A 17071-nucleotide genomic window follows, 5' to 3' on the forward strand; every position below is an offset into this window, starting at 1 on the left:
ATGTCGTTCCCATAGCAACAATTAAAACATTCCCTAACCAGAAACCGTGGATTGATGGCAGCATTCGCGTGAAACTGAAAGCGCGAACCACTGCTTTTAATCAGGGCAAGGTGTCTGGTAACATGACCGAATACAAACAGTGCAGCTATTCCCTCCGCAAGGCTATCAAACAAGCTAAGCGTCAGTACAGAGACAAAGTAGAATCTCAATTCAACGGCTCAGACACAAGAGGCATGTGGCAGGGTCTACAGTCAATCACGGACTACAGGAAGAAATCCAGCCCAGTCACGGACCAGGATGTCCTGCTCCCAGGCAGACTAAATAACTTTTTTGCCCGCTTTGAGGACAATACAGTGCCACTGACACGGCCTGCAACGAAAACATGCGGTCTCTCCTTCACTGCAGCCGAGGTGAGTAAGAGATTTAAACGTGTTCACCCTCGCAAGGCTGCAGGCCCAGACGGCATCCCCAGCCGCGCCCTCAGAGCATGCGCAGACCAGCTGGCCGGTGTGTTTACGGACATATTCAATCAATCCCTATACCAGTCTGCTGTTCCCACATGCTTCAAGAGGGCCACCATTGTTCCTGTTCCCAAGAAAGCTAAGGTAACTGAGCTAAACGACTACCGCCCCGTAGCACTCACTTCCGTCATCATGAAGTGCTTTGAGAGACTAGTCAAGGACCATATCACCTCCACCCTACCTGACACTCTAGACCCACTCCAATTTGCTTACCGCTCAAATAGGTCCACAGACGATGCAATCTCAACCACACTGCACACCGCCCTAACCCATCTGGACAAGAGGAATACCTATGTGAGAATGCTGTTCATTGACTACAGCTCGGCATTCAACACCATAGTACCCTCCAAGCTCGTCATCAAGCTCGAGACCCTGGGTCTCGACCCTGCCCTGTGCAACTGGGTACTGGACTTCCTGACGGGCCGCCCCCAGGTGGTGAGGGTAGGCAACAACATCTCCTCCCCGCTGATCCTCAACACTGGGGCCCCACAAGGGTGCGTTCTGAGCCCTCTCCTGTACTCCCTGTTCACCCACGACTGCGTGGCCACGCACGCCTCCAACTCAATCATCAAGTTTGCGGACGACACAACAGTGGTAGGCTTGATTACCAACAACGACGAGACGGCCTACAGGGAGGAGGTGAGGGCCCTCGGAGTGTGGTGTCAGGAAAATAACCTCACACTCAACGTCAACAAAACTAAGGAGATGATTGTGGACTTCAGGAAACAGCAGAGGGAACACCCCCCTATCCACATCGATGGAACAGTAGTGGAGAGGGTAGCAAGTTTTAAGTTCCTCGGCATACACATCACAGACAAACTGAATTGGTCCACTCACACAGACAGCATTGTGAAGAAGGCGCAGCAGCGCCTCTTCAACCTCAGGAGGCTGAAGAAATTCGGCTTGTCACCAAAAGCACTCACAAACTTCTACAGATGCACAATCGAGAGCATCCTGGCGGGCTGTATCACCGCCTGGTACGGCAACTGCTCCGCCCTCAACCGTAAGGCTCTCCAGAGGGTGGTGAGGTCTGCACAACGCATCACCGGGGGCAAACTACCTGCCCTCCAGGACACCTACACCACCCGATGTCACAGGAAGGCCATAAAGATCATCAAGGACATCAACCACCCGAGCCACTGCCTGTTCACCCCGCTATCCTCCAGAAGGCGAGGTCAGTACAGGTGCATCAAAGCTGGGACCGAGAGACTGAAAAACAGCTTCTATCTCAAGGCCATCAGACTGTTAAACAGCCACCACTAACATTGAGTGGCTGCTGCCAACACACTGACACTGACTCAACTCCAGCCACTTTAATAATGGGAATTGATGGGAAATGATGTAAATATATCACTAGCCACTTTAAACAATGCTACCTTATATAATGTTACTTACCCTACATTATTCATCTCATATGCATACGTATATACTGTACTCTATATCATCGACTGTATCCTTATGTAATACATGTATCACTAGCCACTTTAACTATGCCACTTTGTTTACATACTCATCTCATATGTATATACTGTACTCGATAACATCTACTGTATCTTGCCTATGCTGCTCTGTACCATCACTCATTCATATATCCTTATGTACATATTCTTTATCCCCTTACACTGTGTACAAGACAGTAGTTTTGGAATTGTTAGTTAGATTACTTGTTGGTTATTACTGCATTTTCGGAACTAGAAGCACAAGCATTTCGCTACACTCGCATTAACATCTGCTAACCATGTGTATGTGACAAATAAAATTTGATTTGATTTGATTTAATCGGGGGAGACAGAGCTCCAGAGTTCCTCTGGGGAGATGGGAGAACCTTCCAGAAGGACAACCATCTCCATCAATTAGGCCTTTATGGTAGAGTGGCCAGACGAAAGCCACTCCTCAGTGAAAGGTACATGACAGCCCGCTTGGAGTTTGCCAAAAGGCACCTAAAGGACTCTCAGACCATGAGAAACAAGATTCTCTGGTCTGATGAAACCAAGATTGAACTCTTTGAAGTGAATGTCAAGAGTCATGTCTAGATGAAACCAGGCACCGCTCATCACCTGGCCATACCATCCCTACGGTGAAGCATGGTGGTGGCAGCTTCATGCTGTGGAGATGTTTTTCAGCAGCAGGGACTGGGAGACTAGTCAGGATCAGGGGAGAGATGAACGGAGGAAAGTACAGAGATCCTTGATGAAAATCTGCTCCAGAGCACACATGACTTCAGACTGCGGCAAAAGTTCACCTTCCAACAGGTCAATAACCCTAAGCACACAGCCAAGACAACGCAGGAGTGGCTTTGGGACAAGTCTCAATGTCCTTGAGTGGCCCAGCCAGAGCCCGGACTTGAATCAAATCGAACATCTCTGGAGAGACCTGAAAATAGCTGTGCGGCAACACTCCCCATCCAACCTGACAGATCTTGAGAGGATCTGCAGAGAAGAATGGGAAAAACTCCCCAAATACAGGTTTGCCAAGCTTGTAGTGTCATACCCAAGAAGAATCGCTGCCAGGTGCTTCAACAATGTAATGAGTAAAAAGGTCTGAATACTTAAATCCATTTTTTTTAAATCCATTTTTACAAATGTATACAACACCTGTTTTTGCTTTGTCATGTAGATTTGTAGATTTGATAAAACATTTTCTTATCCATTTTAGAATAAGGCTGTAACGTAACAAAATGTGGAAAGGGGTCTGAATAGTTTCAGAATGCACTGTATACTCAGACTCTCTGTGCATATCGGAGCGAAGGTTAACGCAATAATTGAATGCTAAGACAATGATTGCAAGATATTATCGCCTTGTTCCTTAGCCTCTTAATACTTGCATAACGGTAAACCTAGACGTGCATCTCATAGTATTCCGAGGGGTGATGCAAGGCTCGCAACCTTGGCTATGCGCACTGGACACGATTATGGGCCTATAGCATTCACATAGTAATGGAGTCAGATTGATAAATGTAGTTTATTATTAAAATATTCAACATCATTTTTACACATCTACATAATGGAGACCCCCTCATCCTCAGTTGATGGGGATTTCCACCAACCTACATAATGGTTAGATAATTTCCACCAAACAAAATTGTGACATCCAGTTGATGGTGATGTTCTATATTACACTACAATAGTTTCTAGTCTAGTGGATAAACCATATGGTTCAAGAGAAAATAGCCTAATTAATTACAAAAGCATCTCATCAACAATGGCATTATTTTCAATTAAAGCTTTATTGAAAAAAAAGCATCTCATCAACAATGGCACGATTTACAATTAAAGCTAGAGTCCTTAATTGAAACAATAACAAAGCAGGCAACCCGCCTCTGTTTTGGTAAAAAGCTGAGAAGGGCCTGGAGAAATGTAATCATTCTCAAATTCATACACAGAGCTACGGATGCAGGGACTGACCATGCTGTACATTTAAAAAAATCTAAATTATGGTTTTAACCATGTTTTGAGGCTATAGAGTGTTTGTTTACATTTACATGGTTTACAAAGTTTGGAGTAAAACAAACCTCTATTTTGGGTTTTGATGGGGTTGAACTGAGCTCATGTGGCATTTATAAGTTATCACTTATGCAAAATCTGGTAACTTGATAAAGCACTCTAACTTCAATGACATCTTATTTTGACATTGCTTGCATTGTTTTTAGCTGTATAGATAATGTACACTGCTCAAAAAAATAAAGGGTACACTTAAACAACACAATGGCGGTGCTTTCACTCTAGTGGTAGCATGAGACGGAGTCTACAACCCACACAAGTGGCTCAGGTAGTGCAGCTCATCCAGGATGGCACATCAATGCTAGCTGTGGCAAGAAGGTTTGCTGTGTCTGTCAGCGTAGTGTCCAGAGCATGGAGGCGCCACCAGGAGACAGGCCAGTACATTAGGAGACGTGGAGGAGGCCGTAGGAGGGCAACAACCCAGCAGCAGGACCGCTACCTCCGCCTTTGTGCAAGGAGGAGCACTGCCAGAGCCCCGCAAAATGACCTCCAGGAGGCCACAAATGTGCATGTGTCTGCTCAAACGGTCAGAAACAGACTCCATGAGGGTGGTATGAGGGCCTGACGTCCACAGGTGGGGGTTGTGCTTACAGCCCAACACCGTGCAGGACGTTTGGCATTTGCCAGAGAACACCAAGATTGGCAAATTCGCCACTGGCGCCCAGTGCTCTTCACAGATGAAAGCAGGTTCACACTAAGCACATGTGACAGACCTGACAGAGTCTGGAGACGCCGTGGAGAACGTTCTGCTGCCTGCAACATCCTCCAGCATGACCGGTTTGGCGGTGGGTCAGTCATGGTGTGGGGTGGCATTTCTTTGGGGGCCGCACAGCCTTCCATGTGCTCGCCAGAGGTAGCCTGACTGCCATTAGGTACCGAGATGAGATCCTCAGACCCCTTGTGAGACCATATGCTGGTGCGGTTGGCCCTGGGTTCCTCCTAATGCAAGACAATGCTAGACCTCATGTGGCTGGAGTGTGTCAGCAATTCCTGCAAGAGGAAGGCATTGATGCTATGGACTGGCCCGCCCGTTCCCCAGACCTGAATCCAATTGAGCACATCTGGGACATCATGTCTCGCTCCATCCACCAACGCCATGTTGCACCACAGACTGTCCAGGAGTTGGCAGATGCTTTAGTCCAGGTCTGGGAGGAGATCCCTCAGGAGACCATCAGGAGCATGCCCAGGCATTGTAGGGAGGTCATACAGGCATGTGGAGGCCACACACACTACTGAGCCTCATTTTGACTTGTTTTAAGGACATTACATCAAAGTTGGATCAGCCTGTAGTGTGGTTTTCCACTTCAATTTTGAGTGTGACTCCAAATCCAGACCTCCATGGGTTGATAAATTTGATTTCCATTGATAATTTTTTTTATGATTTTGTTGTCAGCACATTCAACTATGTAAAGAAAAAAGTATTTAATAAGAATATTTCATTCATTCAGATCTAGGATGTGTTATTTTAGTGTTCCCTTTATTTTTTTGAGCAGTGTATTTTTGATGTTTTCGGTGTGTTTTGAACACTTTGAGAAAAAAAATGGTGCACTAAAATGACAAAGTTGAGTTAACTGATTAACTCTGACAGCCCTAATAGGAACACACACATGGATTATCCGCTCTCAGTTTCATAACCCAAAACAAGTTGATAATGTGAATACATACATGATTTAGCTATATTTATGTCTCTAAGGAGACCAATCACAGTAACAAGAGAGATGTATTGCTACCCTTGTTTTACACAGTGGGTACCCCCCCGAGTTTAGGCTCTGGCCAGGTCCAAGTAGAGCTAAATCAGGTGAAAACCTCTATGTGTCAAACTACAGGCCTCGGCCGAGGATTCCAGTTGAATTATTAAGTTGATTCATTTTTCAAACAGTTCATATCCCTATGGTGGAGCTCAACACTCCTTGGTCAAAACAATATTGGTAAAACCGAAAAAGAAGGGTAGCCTGGAATCCAGATTGAACATATCATTTTTGTTTCACCATTGTTACACTTCTGGCCATGCATTCATTGAAACAATTGTTCCCTATATGTTTAATGAGGGGCATTATGCAAAATGTGTCAGCAATTGCACCACCTTCAACCAACCAGATGACCAAGACTTTAGGCATAATTAATAAATCAGCAATTGACCACGTGGGATTTGGGGCTAAGTCGGAGGTAGATTTTTTTTTTGCAATATTATTACATTCACTCGACACAGATACAGTACACTTAATAATATTACAAAAATATATGTTCACGTAAAAAAGGGTTTCATCAATTGTTTGTTTTTACATTAAGTCTAATCAACAATTGTCAATCTCATTGGTAGGCAATTTGATATGAAACACACTGAAACACAGACTCTGCTTTCTCATACCAAAACAGGTGGCTATTCAAAGTTAAAATTGGAACCATGAAAAACTGTCATTTGGACAGCTCATGGATTTAAAAAATAAATAATATTACTCTGCACATTTTTAAGTCATGCCCCACTCTGTCCTTGACAGTGTTTTAATGAGTTTTAGGAGGGCATGTCATTTTTTGAATGGTTTTCCACGGTTGCCCCGGTGCCATGCCCAGTTGATAATCACCCCAAAGGTGCCGTGCACATTTGATAATCACCCCGATAATTGCCTCAACTGAACCTAAACTATACCAAAACTAATTTCACACATATAACAGATGAAATAAATTAAGGAAAGTATGATGGGGGAGAAAGAGGGGGAAAAAGGGGGAAAGTGGGTGAGTTGATGAGCGAGGGGAGGTGAACGATGCATAATTGGGTAATCACCAATTGTGAATGAAGAACAGGATGACCCATTATATTGTATTGATCTATTTCTAATTATAATCTCAAAATGGTAAACCCTATATCAGTCGACCGAATCCAAGCAGTCCTATCTGTCTACTCTGCCCATCTCGGAGTACAACAGTGAGAACGTGCGTAATTTACAATGGCAAGAAGATCAAGATGATTGGATGCACATACTGTGTTAACGATGCTACAAAATCTGAATGAAAACAATTCAAATGGTCGGAAAGAAATTAATCATGACATCTATGATGATTATTCTTCTGATTCTGAGCCTCAGCCTGAATCTACAGTGCCTTCAGAAAGTATTCATACCCCTTGACTTATTCCACATTTTGTTGTTACAGCCTGAATTCAAAATGGATTAAATACCAGTGGTGGAAAAAATACCCATACTTGAGTAAAAGTAAAGATACCTTAATAGAACCCAGTAAAATACTACTTGAGTAAAAGTCTAAAAGTATTTGGTTAAATATACTTAAGTATCAAAAGTAAAAGTATGAATAATTTCTAATTACTAATATTAAGCAGACACGTTTTATTTTTAAAATTTACAGATAGCCAGGGGCACACTACAAAACTCAGACATAATTTACAAACGAAGCATTTGTGTTTCGTGAGTCCGCCAGATCAGAGGCAGTAGGGATGACCAGGGATATCTTCTTGATCAGTGCTTGAATTGGAAAATGTATGGAGTAAAAAGTACATTATTTTCTTTAGGAATGTAGTGAAGTAAAAGCTGTCAAAAACATGAATAGTAAAGTACAGATAACCCAAATAACTACTTAAGTAGTACTTTAAAGTTGTTTTACTTAAGTACTTTACACCACTGTTAAATACCCCATAATGACAAAGTGAAACCACGTTTTTAGAAATGTTTGCAAATGTATTCACACCCCTGAGTCAATACTTTGTAGAAGCACCTTTGACAGCGATTACAGCTTTGAGTCTTCTTGGGCATGTCTGTACTGTGTCAGCTTTGCACATCTGGATTTGAAAATGTTCTCCCATTCTTTCTTGCATATTTTCTCAAGCTCTGTAAAGTTAGATGGGGAGAGGCAGTGAACAGCAATATTCAAGTCTTTCCACAGATTTTCAATGGGTTTCAAGTCTGGGCTTTGTCTAGGCCACTCATGGACTTTCACATTCTTGTTTTAAAGCTTTCCAGCATTACTTTGGCTATATGCTTGGAGTCATTGTTCTGTTGGAAAGTAAATCTTTGCACCAGTCTAAGCTCGTTTGCACTCTGAAATAGGTTCTCATCAAGATTTTTCTGAATTTGTCTCCATTCACTATTCCCTCTATACTTACCAGTCTCCCAGTCCCTGCCGCTGTAAAGCATCCCCATAGCATGATGCTGCCACATGCTTCACAATAGGGATGTGTTAGGCGGGTGATGAGCTGTGCCTGGTTTTCTACAGACATAACACTTTGCATTCAGACCAAGGAGTTATATTTTTCTCATCAGACCACAAAATCTTTTGCCTTATGCTCTGAGTTTTTCACGTGACTTTTTGTAAACTCCAGGCGTGCTGTCATGTGATTTTTTTCTCAGGAGTGCCTTCCGTCTGGCCACTCTCCCATGAAGCCCAGATTGATGAAGTGCTGTAGAGACTGTTGTCCTTCTGGCAGGTTCTCCCATCTCAGCCAAGGAACTCTGTAGTTCTATCAGTGGTCATTGGGGTCTAGGTCACCTCCCTGACCAAGGTCTTTCTTGCCCATTTGCTCAGTTTAGTCGGACAGCCAGCTCTAGGCAGAGTCTGGGTAGTTACATATTTTTTCAATTTCCTAATGATGGAGACCACTGTGCTCTTGGAAACTTTCTACATAGTAGAAATTGTTTTAAACTCTTCCCCAGATATATGACCTATGAACAGTTCCTTGGACTTCATGGTATAGTTTCTGCTCTGACATGCACTGTGGGACCTTATATGGAAAGGTGTATCTTTCTAAATCATGTCCAAACAATTGGACACAAGTGGACTCCAATGAAGTTGTCGTGACATCTCAAGGATAATCAAAGGAAATTGGATGCACCTGAGCTCAATTTGTAGTGTCATAGGAAAGGGGTGTGAATACTTATGTAAATGTGATATTTCTTTATGTCATTTTCAATAAATATGCCAAAATTCTAAAAACCTGTTTTCACTTTGTCATTATGTGGTATTATGTGTAGATGGGTGAGCATTTTTTAAATTATTTTAATCAATTTTGAATTCGGACTGTAAAGAAACAAAATGTGGAATAAGTCAAGGGGTATGAATGTTTTTTAAATTTATTTCACCTTTATTTAACCAGGTAGGCCAGTTGAGAACAAGTTCTCATTTACAGCTGCGACCTGGCCAAGATAAAGAAAAAGCAGTATGACACAAACAACACATAGTATGGAATAAACAAACGCACAGTCAATAACACAATAGAAACATCCATATACAGTGTGTGCAAATGAGGTAAAAATACTTTCTGAAGGCACTGTACAGCCCCGAGACCTTAGCGCAACAAAGTCAGAATGGTGCGCACTGTGCAGGTGCCAGCGTCACCAACAAATAAAACGGTGAGATGGGGGCGAGGAAGGCATGGCACTGTTTAGATAGAACAAGCCGGTGACAATGCTGCGGGCAATTATCAGCACAAAATCCTATCACTGAGAGAGCAGACCCAAAGCAAACAACAACATCAGCGACATACTCACCAGCTTTCATTATGTGACATGGACATGCTCCATCTGATGCCATTACGTGAAGATGCACACCATGTACGCACGAGCTGACAGTAATGGACTATTTTTGAGTACTATTCACACTTATTGTATGTATTCACACTTATTGGATGTTCATTATGCCACCATTATTGATTGTGTGCTGATTTTCACTGTTTAACAAGCACTCTTGGTGCTTGATTTTTAGGCTACTGGGGTTTTCATCATTTGACCGCGTGTCTAGGTGGCTAGTTTTTATTTATTTTGTCTTTATAAAAATATGCTGTTCCCGCATTCCTACAAAAATGCTTTCTGTTTTATAGTTGTAACAAAGGCACTCCACAAATAAAATTCAACACTTGAATTATTCTTTTTTTTACATAAACTAATGAAAATTCTATTGTTATTTGAAATATATTTGTCATATTCTAAATGTTACCTTCATCAACCCAACCAAACAATCATTTTTGTGTAGCATATATATATATATATATATATATATATATATATATGGAATGTATTAATTACACTGTCAGAATGACTGCTCTTTAGCTTGAAGGGGGGTCCCTCAAGGCCAAGCGGTTCTCGTGTTAAATATGTATTCAGACTATAATGGTCAGGACATACTTACTTTCCCAGGGTCGTCTTTAGAGCGAGGCACTTTGAGAAAACACTTGTTCAGGGACAGATTATGCCGTATTGAGTTCTGGGAGAAAAGAGAGAGAAGAGGGGAGATAGACATGTTTTCATTAACACAATCATAACAGCATAGAAAATAATACATTTTTCAATACATAAAAAGTAGAGGACCAGTAGCTTTTCACTTGGTCTGCATGAGTAAGAATAAATATTATACTTTTGCGCAAACTACCAGACAACCACACCCTCCCAGGCACCTGTTAGTAAGAAGAAGATACAGTCAGTACCTGCATTATCTATTAATTCACCATGCTCCATTGTTTTAGAGTTCAAGAAAAGTTGAATGGCCGGTTTTCCGGATGCAGAGTATGCCTCCATTTAAAACTGCATTCAAGTCTAAGACTCGGCTTAATCTGGGTCTGGAAAAAAACTATCCAAGACTGTATTAGGTGGTTAATTATGCAATGGAGACATTTGTGATTTAGCAGTCTTAAACAAAAGTAATTCCATGGCTAGCAGCCCTAAGTAATTGTATAGTGGAAATCCATGGAGATAAGAGCCTCTATCAGTCTGTCTGACTGTAGCTCCTCTACCTATACCATACAGTAAAGCTCCAGTACACCTGGCCTGACATGAACTGTGTTCCCCCTTAGGGCTCCTCCACTCATCTGGAGCTCCTATTTAATACCACTGGGGAGCGGAGAAGAGAGTCCTCCTCTCTCTCCCTTTCTCTATCCCTCTCTCTCTCTATCCCTTACTCTCTATCCCTTTCCCCCCTCTCTATCCCCTTTTCTCTCTATCCATACCCTTCTCTCAATATCCCTTTCTTCAAAAGGATCTCTTCATTTGCTCCTCACCCTCTCTCCTACTTTTCAATCTATCTTGTAAGCTCATAGCCCATGGTCAGAATATGGCAGAGGAGAATACAGCAAGCTAATGCAAAGAGTCATTACCTGACAAATACATGAATAATTCATTTATGCCCATGGCATCCTGCTGCACTGTTTTTTCAAAGAGGTCAAACCATAAACCAAAACACAGAACAGTTGCAGGCAGATGTCACACACACACACACACACACACACACACACACACACACACACATATATATCCCTGTATAAAAACCACCAGGCCTCTCACTCACAAGACCACGTCTTTGTCTAGTACTCCCAGTGGTGCTACCATGGGTCCCCCAGAAGAGAGATGTAGACGGCTGAAGACTGAGAACATCGCTCCACAATGACGACTCTTTACCAGTTACTATAGTAAGCCCTGCCAGCTGTATATGGCCATAAACCAACGGAGAGCCGTTACCACGGCGAGAGATAGTGCCTTTCTCACTGAATGGGCTGAATTTGTCATAGCTCGATGCGATGGCATTGACAATAATGCACTGAGTGGTTGCGACGTGAACGGAGCTAATGCGATTCGCTCCCGCGTCCGCCCACTCGTTTGATGGCGTTGGATGATTAACAAGCTTATTGGGCACAGCTGGGGCTTTGCTGCTGCCCAGCGCTAAATTAATCTCATTGGAAGGCGGCATACGGTGGAAAGGAGGTTGTCAAATTTGACTTCCTACTTCCTTGTTCTTCGACGATTTGGGGGATTTGAAATTAGACGGTTTACTTTGCCTTAAGGAGGCAGGCATTTTTTATATAATCATTGTGGCTATTATTAGTAAGCGCTCTGCTTTAGTAATGTTGCACAGGCTTACGCTGAATAAGCATGACATGAGCCAAAATCTGGGGTTTCAGAAATGCATAGAAAAAGAGAATGAGAGAGATAGAGGTTATGTGTGCAGATCACATGTGTGCAGATCACTAGAGGATATAGGCCGGAAGGTGACATAACCGTGCTGGAGATATTAGCTCAGAGTGCAATCTGTGAGAGTGCTGTTGGGGATGGAGAGCGTTTAACGTGAGTATGAGCACTGGATATATAGGTCAGAGAGTGTGATGTGTTGGCTATGGTGAAGATAAAGGGTCTAGATGAAATAGTGAGATTACAGGGAGATGTAGCCTAGCAAATACAGGGGATAAAGGTCAGACTGAAATAGTCAGTGAGATGGTGGTTAATGTTGAGGAAGATATAGGACAGGGTAAGACATATGGATAATGTTGAGGAAGATATGGGACAGGGTAAGAAATATAGATAATGCTGCGGAAAATATAGGACAGAGTAAGACACATGGATAATGTTGAGGAAAATATAGGACAGGGTAAGACATATGGATAATGTTGAAGAAGATATGGGACAGGGTAAGAAATATAGATAATGCTGAGGAAAATATAGGACAGAGTAAGACACATGGATAATGTTGAGGAAGATATAGGACAGGGTAAGACATATGGATAATGTTGAGGAAGATATAGGACAGAGTAAGACATATGGATAATGTTGAGGAAGATCTAGGACAGAGTAAGACATATGGATAATGTTGAGGAAGATATAGGACAGAGTAAGACATATGGATAATGTTGAGGAAGATATAGGACAGAGTAAGACACATGGATAATGTTGAGGAAGATCTAGGACAGGGTAAGACACATGGATAATGTTGAGGAAGATATAGGACAGAGTAAGACATATGGTTAATGTTGAGGAAGATATGGGACAGAGTAATGGTTAATGTTGAAGTAGATATATGCCAGAGTAACATGTGTGGATAATGTTAAAGCTATGGGTGCAACAGAAATGACTTGAGGTCAGAAGGTGAGGTCTGCTGAAAAAGAGGGGACTGGGGGGTGGTGTGATAGGGTGTGTACAGTATAGGGAACTGCTGGGCTCCCACACAGACGGCCCTAGTCAGAAGCAATACTGAGGAGTGTTTGTTGTTCCACTAACTCTCCTGGAGTTTCAGCATGTTTGTCCTGGGGCTCCTAGGGGTCGCTGCAACACTGTCACAGGGCGAGAGAGAGAGCGAGAGGATGAAACAGAGTGAGATTGAGAGAAACAGAGCGAGAGAAACAAAGAGAGAGCGAGAGAGATGGTAAACAAATGGTTACGAGAGAGGATGAGGACACAGGCAGAGAGATAAGGATAGTGTTGGAAGAGAGAAGGGTAGGGAGTCTGGGGACGGGGAGATGCATTGTCACATCTAAATATCTCACGGGATCTAGAGACAACACCGGGACACCTTAACTACAGGTCTAAGCAGAGACAGTGATCGACACATCCTGTATGAGGAGGGGGTTGAATACGACTCACTGCTTCAAATGCAACCAAATACATTATCATTCCATTTGTTGGAGCACCACCCCACCCTCTTAGTGCAGAATGGGAAGTCTGCTGTAACTGGAGCCCACTGTGTGAGTGATGGGCACAAAGAGATTTCAGGAGACTGAGCTGCCAGAGATGCCAGTGTCCCTGGGGACCTGGCGAGGATCCGTGCGCACGCTGCATACATCTATATACAGACAAAACAGACACTATAGTGCAGCAAAGCATGTGCCGTTTTTCAGTGGAAATCTTTGTTTGTTGGTTTAATTTGAACGTATCTGCTGGATTAACCTGACTTGGATTTGTAGGAAATTAATCCCAACTTTGGTTTTTCCAAGATAGTAGAAACTAGAAATTGAATAGGGAAAGGGGCCAGTGGTAGGCCATGGCGACTGGCTCCTTCCAGTGCATATCAGACCCCGTGCTGCAGCAAAGTGACTGGTCTTGTCAGTATCGGGTTTCTCTGTGGAGAATGGGGACAGGAGCACGAAGTGTTGCCAAAGCACATGGCTGTGTCCCAACAGTCTAAAATAGTAGGAGGTGTATATTCAACCGGCAGAACGGAAACTTAAGGTAAGGGTAGGGCTCCAGACTAACATTTTCCCCTGGTGGCATTAGTGCCACTAACATTTTAATTTGGTGGCACCAGCCCATGATTTGGACACACCAACATTTTGCCATGGCGTCACGCAATAGAAAAAATGTGCTATCATCTTCATTCACAGTGCTACTGAGATAGTATGGTTCAATAAATAAGTTGTTTCATTTAATATGCAGCAGGAATGGATTATTCAAGATATTTGTAACCTAAACCAGTGATTGTCATACATTTTGGATTGACAATCAGGCTGTTGTTGCTATATCAAAATAGGGCTCCAAAATCCTTTAGTTCAATACAGATTCATTTGTTTACATATTTTTGTGTATACTAATAACACAAACAGGCTAATTCACCATCTGACGAAGTGCAAACGCAAAACTCTTCAGCTAAATCCCTAAATATAATATACTGCTAGTTAGCAGTGTAATTGATTTATTTAACACTAAATTGAATGTCCTAAAAAAACTTTGCCACTACCCGATGATGACTATATAGGCCTTTGAAATTATTGCCAATGGCAGTCTCATGCTTCCTGTGCTCCGTATCTCAAAGCCATACAAATGACTGGTTGTAAAACTGTGGTAGAACGCTCAAAATTGAGAGTTGAGATTTTTTTTAAAATGTGCAGTAGAATCGCAAGAGTTAAATCAACTCCTATGAAGTCAAATGTCACACTATTTTAGTTTTTATATGGTCCCACCTTCATTTTGTGTTAAAACTACTCTGGTCATGGTGTTGATATTTTTGGAGTTAAAACGACACTAAATGGAGTAAATATTCAACTCTCAGAGAGTTGCTTAAATTTAACTCAAATTGCCTTTCTACACTTTTCAATGTCGTTTTTAATCCACTCCCGTGCAATTTGACTATTTTCTGTGTTGTTTTGAATTAAGAATCAACTACAGCAGAGTACATTTCTCTTTCAGTTGACTTATTTTGAGTTATAAGGGTGTAAATGTCACGCCCTGACCTTAGAGAGACGTTTTATTTCTCTATTTGGTTAAGTCAGGGTGTGATGTGGTGTTTTACTTTTGGTGGTTTTCAATGTGATATGCCAACTTGCAGGGAAATACCTAGCACTTTTAAATTATTGCTTACAATGTGCATTTAGAATGTGTGAAAGAGTAGAGAAAAACTACAATACATGAAGACTACCAACATCATGTAAATTGGAACAACTATCTCACTAATGGTTGCTATAAATCCAACTATTTACAGACTAGATTAGTATAGAAAAATCTGTTTCTTATTTTTGTGTAGCATAAGATCAAAACCAATCAATCAATGTTAATGCAAAAACACAGACATTGAAACAAACCAAAAAAATCTGCCTGCAACGGAGCATGCAGGGAAATATAATAATAGAGCTCCTCCCACATTGTGGATAACTCCATAGATTTAACTCCGTCTCTGGTTACTTTTAATGGAGTTAAAAGTCCTCCATCCCAATGAACTCCAGTTATCAACACTAACTTGAGGGAGCATATCACTCTCGAGCATTAAGATAACTCCCAGTAGAGTCAATTTAACCCAATTATTTTTAACACTGGTTTCAACTATACTTGATTTACTGAGTATGTACAGAGAGCTGAGGCCTGCCGCTCTTTAACTGTAACAACAGTTTTCCTGCTATTGTATTTTTAAATGCTGCCAATCAGAACACATTTTTTGTGTTCCCCCATCAAGGCTCCCTCATCAAAGCTCGAAACAGGTACAGGGGCAGCGAAACAGGTACAGCGAAACAGGTACAGGGGCAGCGAAACAGGTACAGGGGCAGTGCAACAGGGGCAGTGAAACAGGAACAGGGGCAACGAAACAGGGGCAGGGGCAGCGAAACAGGTACAGGGGCAGCGAAACAGGTACAGGGGCAGCGAAACAGGTACAGGGGCAACGAAACAGGGGCAGGGGCAGCGAAACAGGGGCAGAGCAAACACTAGTTTGATTGCAGGAATTTACTGTTTGACCAAATCATAGTTTTAGCCAACCCAAAAACATAACTTTTTTTTTGTTCTGTTTTCCAGGTGTTCTTTAAAGAAAATACAAAGACGTTAAGGACAGTAAACTTATTAGAAGATGTATAACATTTTCTTAAGATATGATAAGACAAAATGCTTAAGTGATTCGTATTTTCCTTCAACTTTCTCAAGAGGCAATGACGCAGCGTTTGTCTACCACTTGTGTAGTCGTTAGCAATGATGCGAATGAAAACCATTTTCTGGTAGATGGAAAGGCTTTCCCAAAAACTCCTCAATTAAATGTTAACTACAAAAGTAGTCTCTCTACCTGTCAGAATGATATTATTATTTGCATCAATCCAGTGGTGATTTGTTAAGCAAACTCTGCCATCACCTGTGTTCTACTTAGTCTCTTGCTGGTACACACTTGAATTAAAGGTTATCTACACCCAAACATTTCCCCAAAAATTCCTAGACCTCAAAAGTGGTCTCCTGATGTGGTTTAGGCAATGGTTGTGGACTTAGAACATCAAATGTAGTTGTTCTTCTATTTTTTTTTAAGTGTAATTTTGAGAGTGAAATCCTGTACTACTGGGAAGTATCTGAAACCTGGAAAAGCAAAATGGAGTAAACTGAATTTTTAAAGAAAGAAAATACAGAATTGATCAAAAAAATACAACAGATTTTATTGGGCCCTAAATATGGAATGCCTAAATAGTATATTTTCATTAACTCCTTGTCTCTTTTCCCAAGTGAATTTGTCTATCCAGTCGTCTCACCTACCAGTGGTTGTACATACATGCTTTAATGAATCAGATCCTACTGCCTAAACTCCTCTGTGCTGCATCAAGTATTTCAACACCCTAACGTCACATCCAGACAAACATATCCTCCCTACCTCCTAACAAAATGAGGACCCAACTTTCTGATGCCACTGTCATCGGAATAATATTACATTTAATGCAATAGAATTACATGAAAAACCCTTATTCACCTTGCAATGCAGAGGGTCGTTAACATTGCACAGGTATGACATACTGCATACTCTATCAACTATGCCAAATCCCAGATGCAGCCTTGTAATTGTTGCATTCCAGCCCCTTTTGAAATCAACACCACCCCTATTATTAGACAG

General features: G+C 41.9%; 1 protein-coding gene across 4 annotated transcripts in view; it reads right to left on the reverse strand.

The window, feature by feature from the left end:
• The window catches only part of LOC110532232 (forkhead box protein J3), a 104665-nt gene that overhangs the window by 33445 nt on the left and 54149 nt on the right, over positions 1 to 17071 (reverse strand). For all 4 annotated transcript variants that reach the window (XM_021615948.3, XM_036988162.2, XM_036988161.2 and 1 more), the window contains exon 4: positions 10154 to 10228. In XM_021615948.3, the coding sequence (XP_021471623.2) occupies positions 10154 to 10228 (75 nt within the window). The remainder of the gene's footprint in view (positions 1 to 10153; positions 10229 to 17071) is intronic.

This window comes from Oncorhynchus mykiss, chromosome 9, assembly GCF_057628025.1.
Source record: "Oncorhynchus mykiss isolate SJ-2025 chromosome 9, ASM5762802v1, whole genome shotgun sequence".
NCBI classification, from domain to species: domain Eukaryota; kingdom Metazoa; phylum Chordata; class Actinopteri; order Salmoniformes; family Salmonidae; genus Oncorhynchus; species Oncorhynchus mykiss.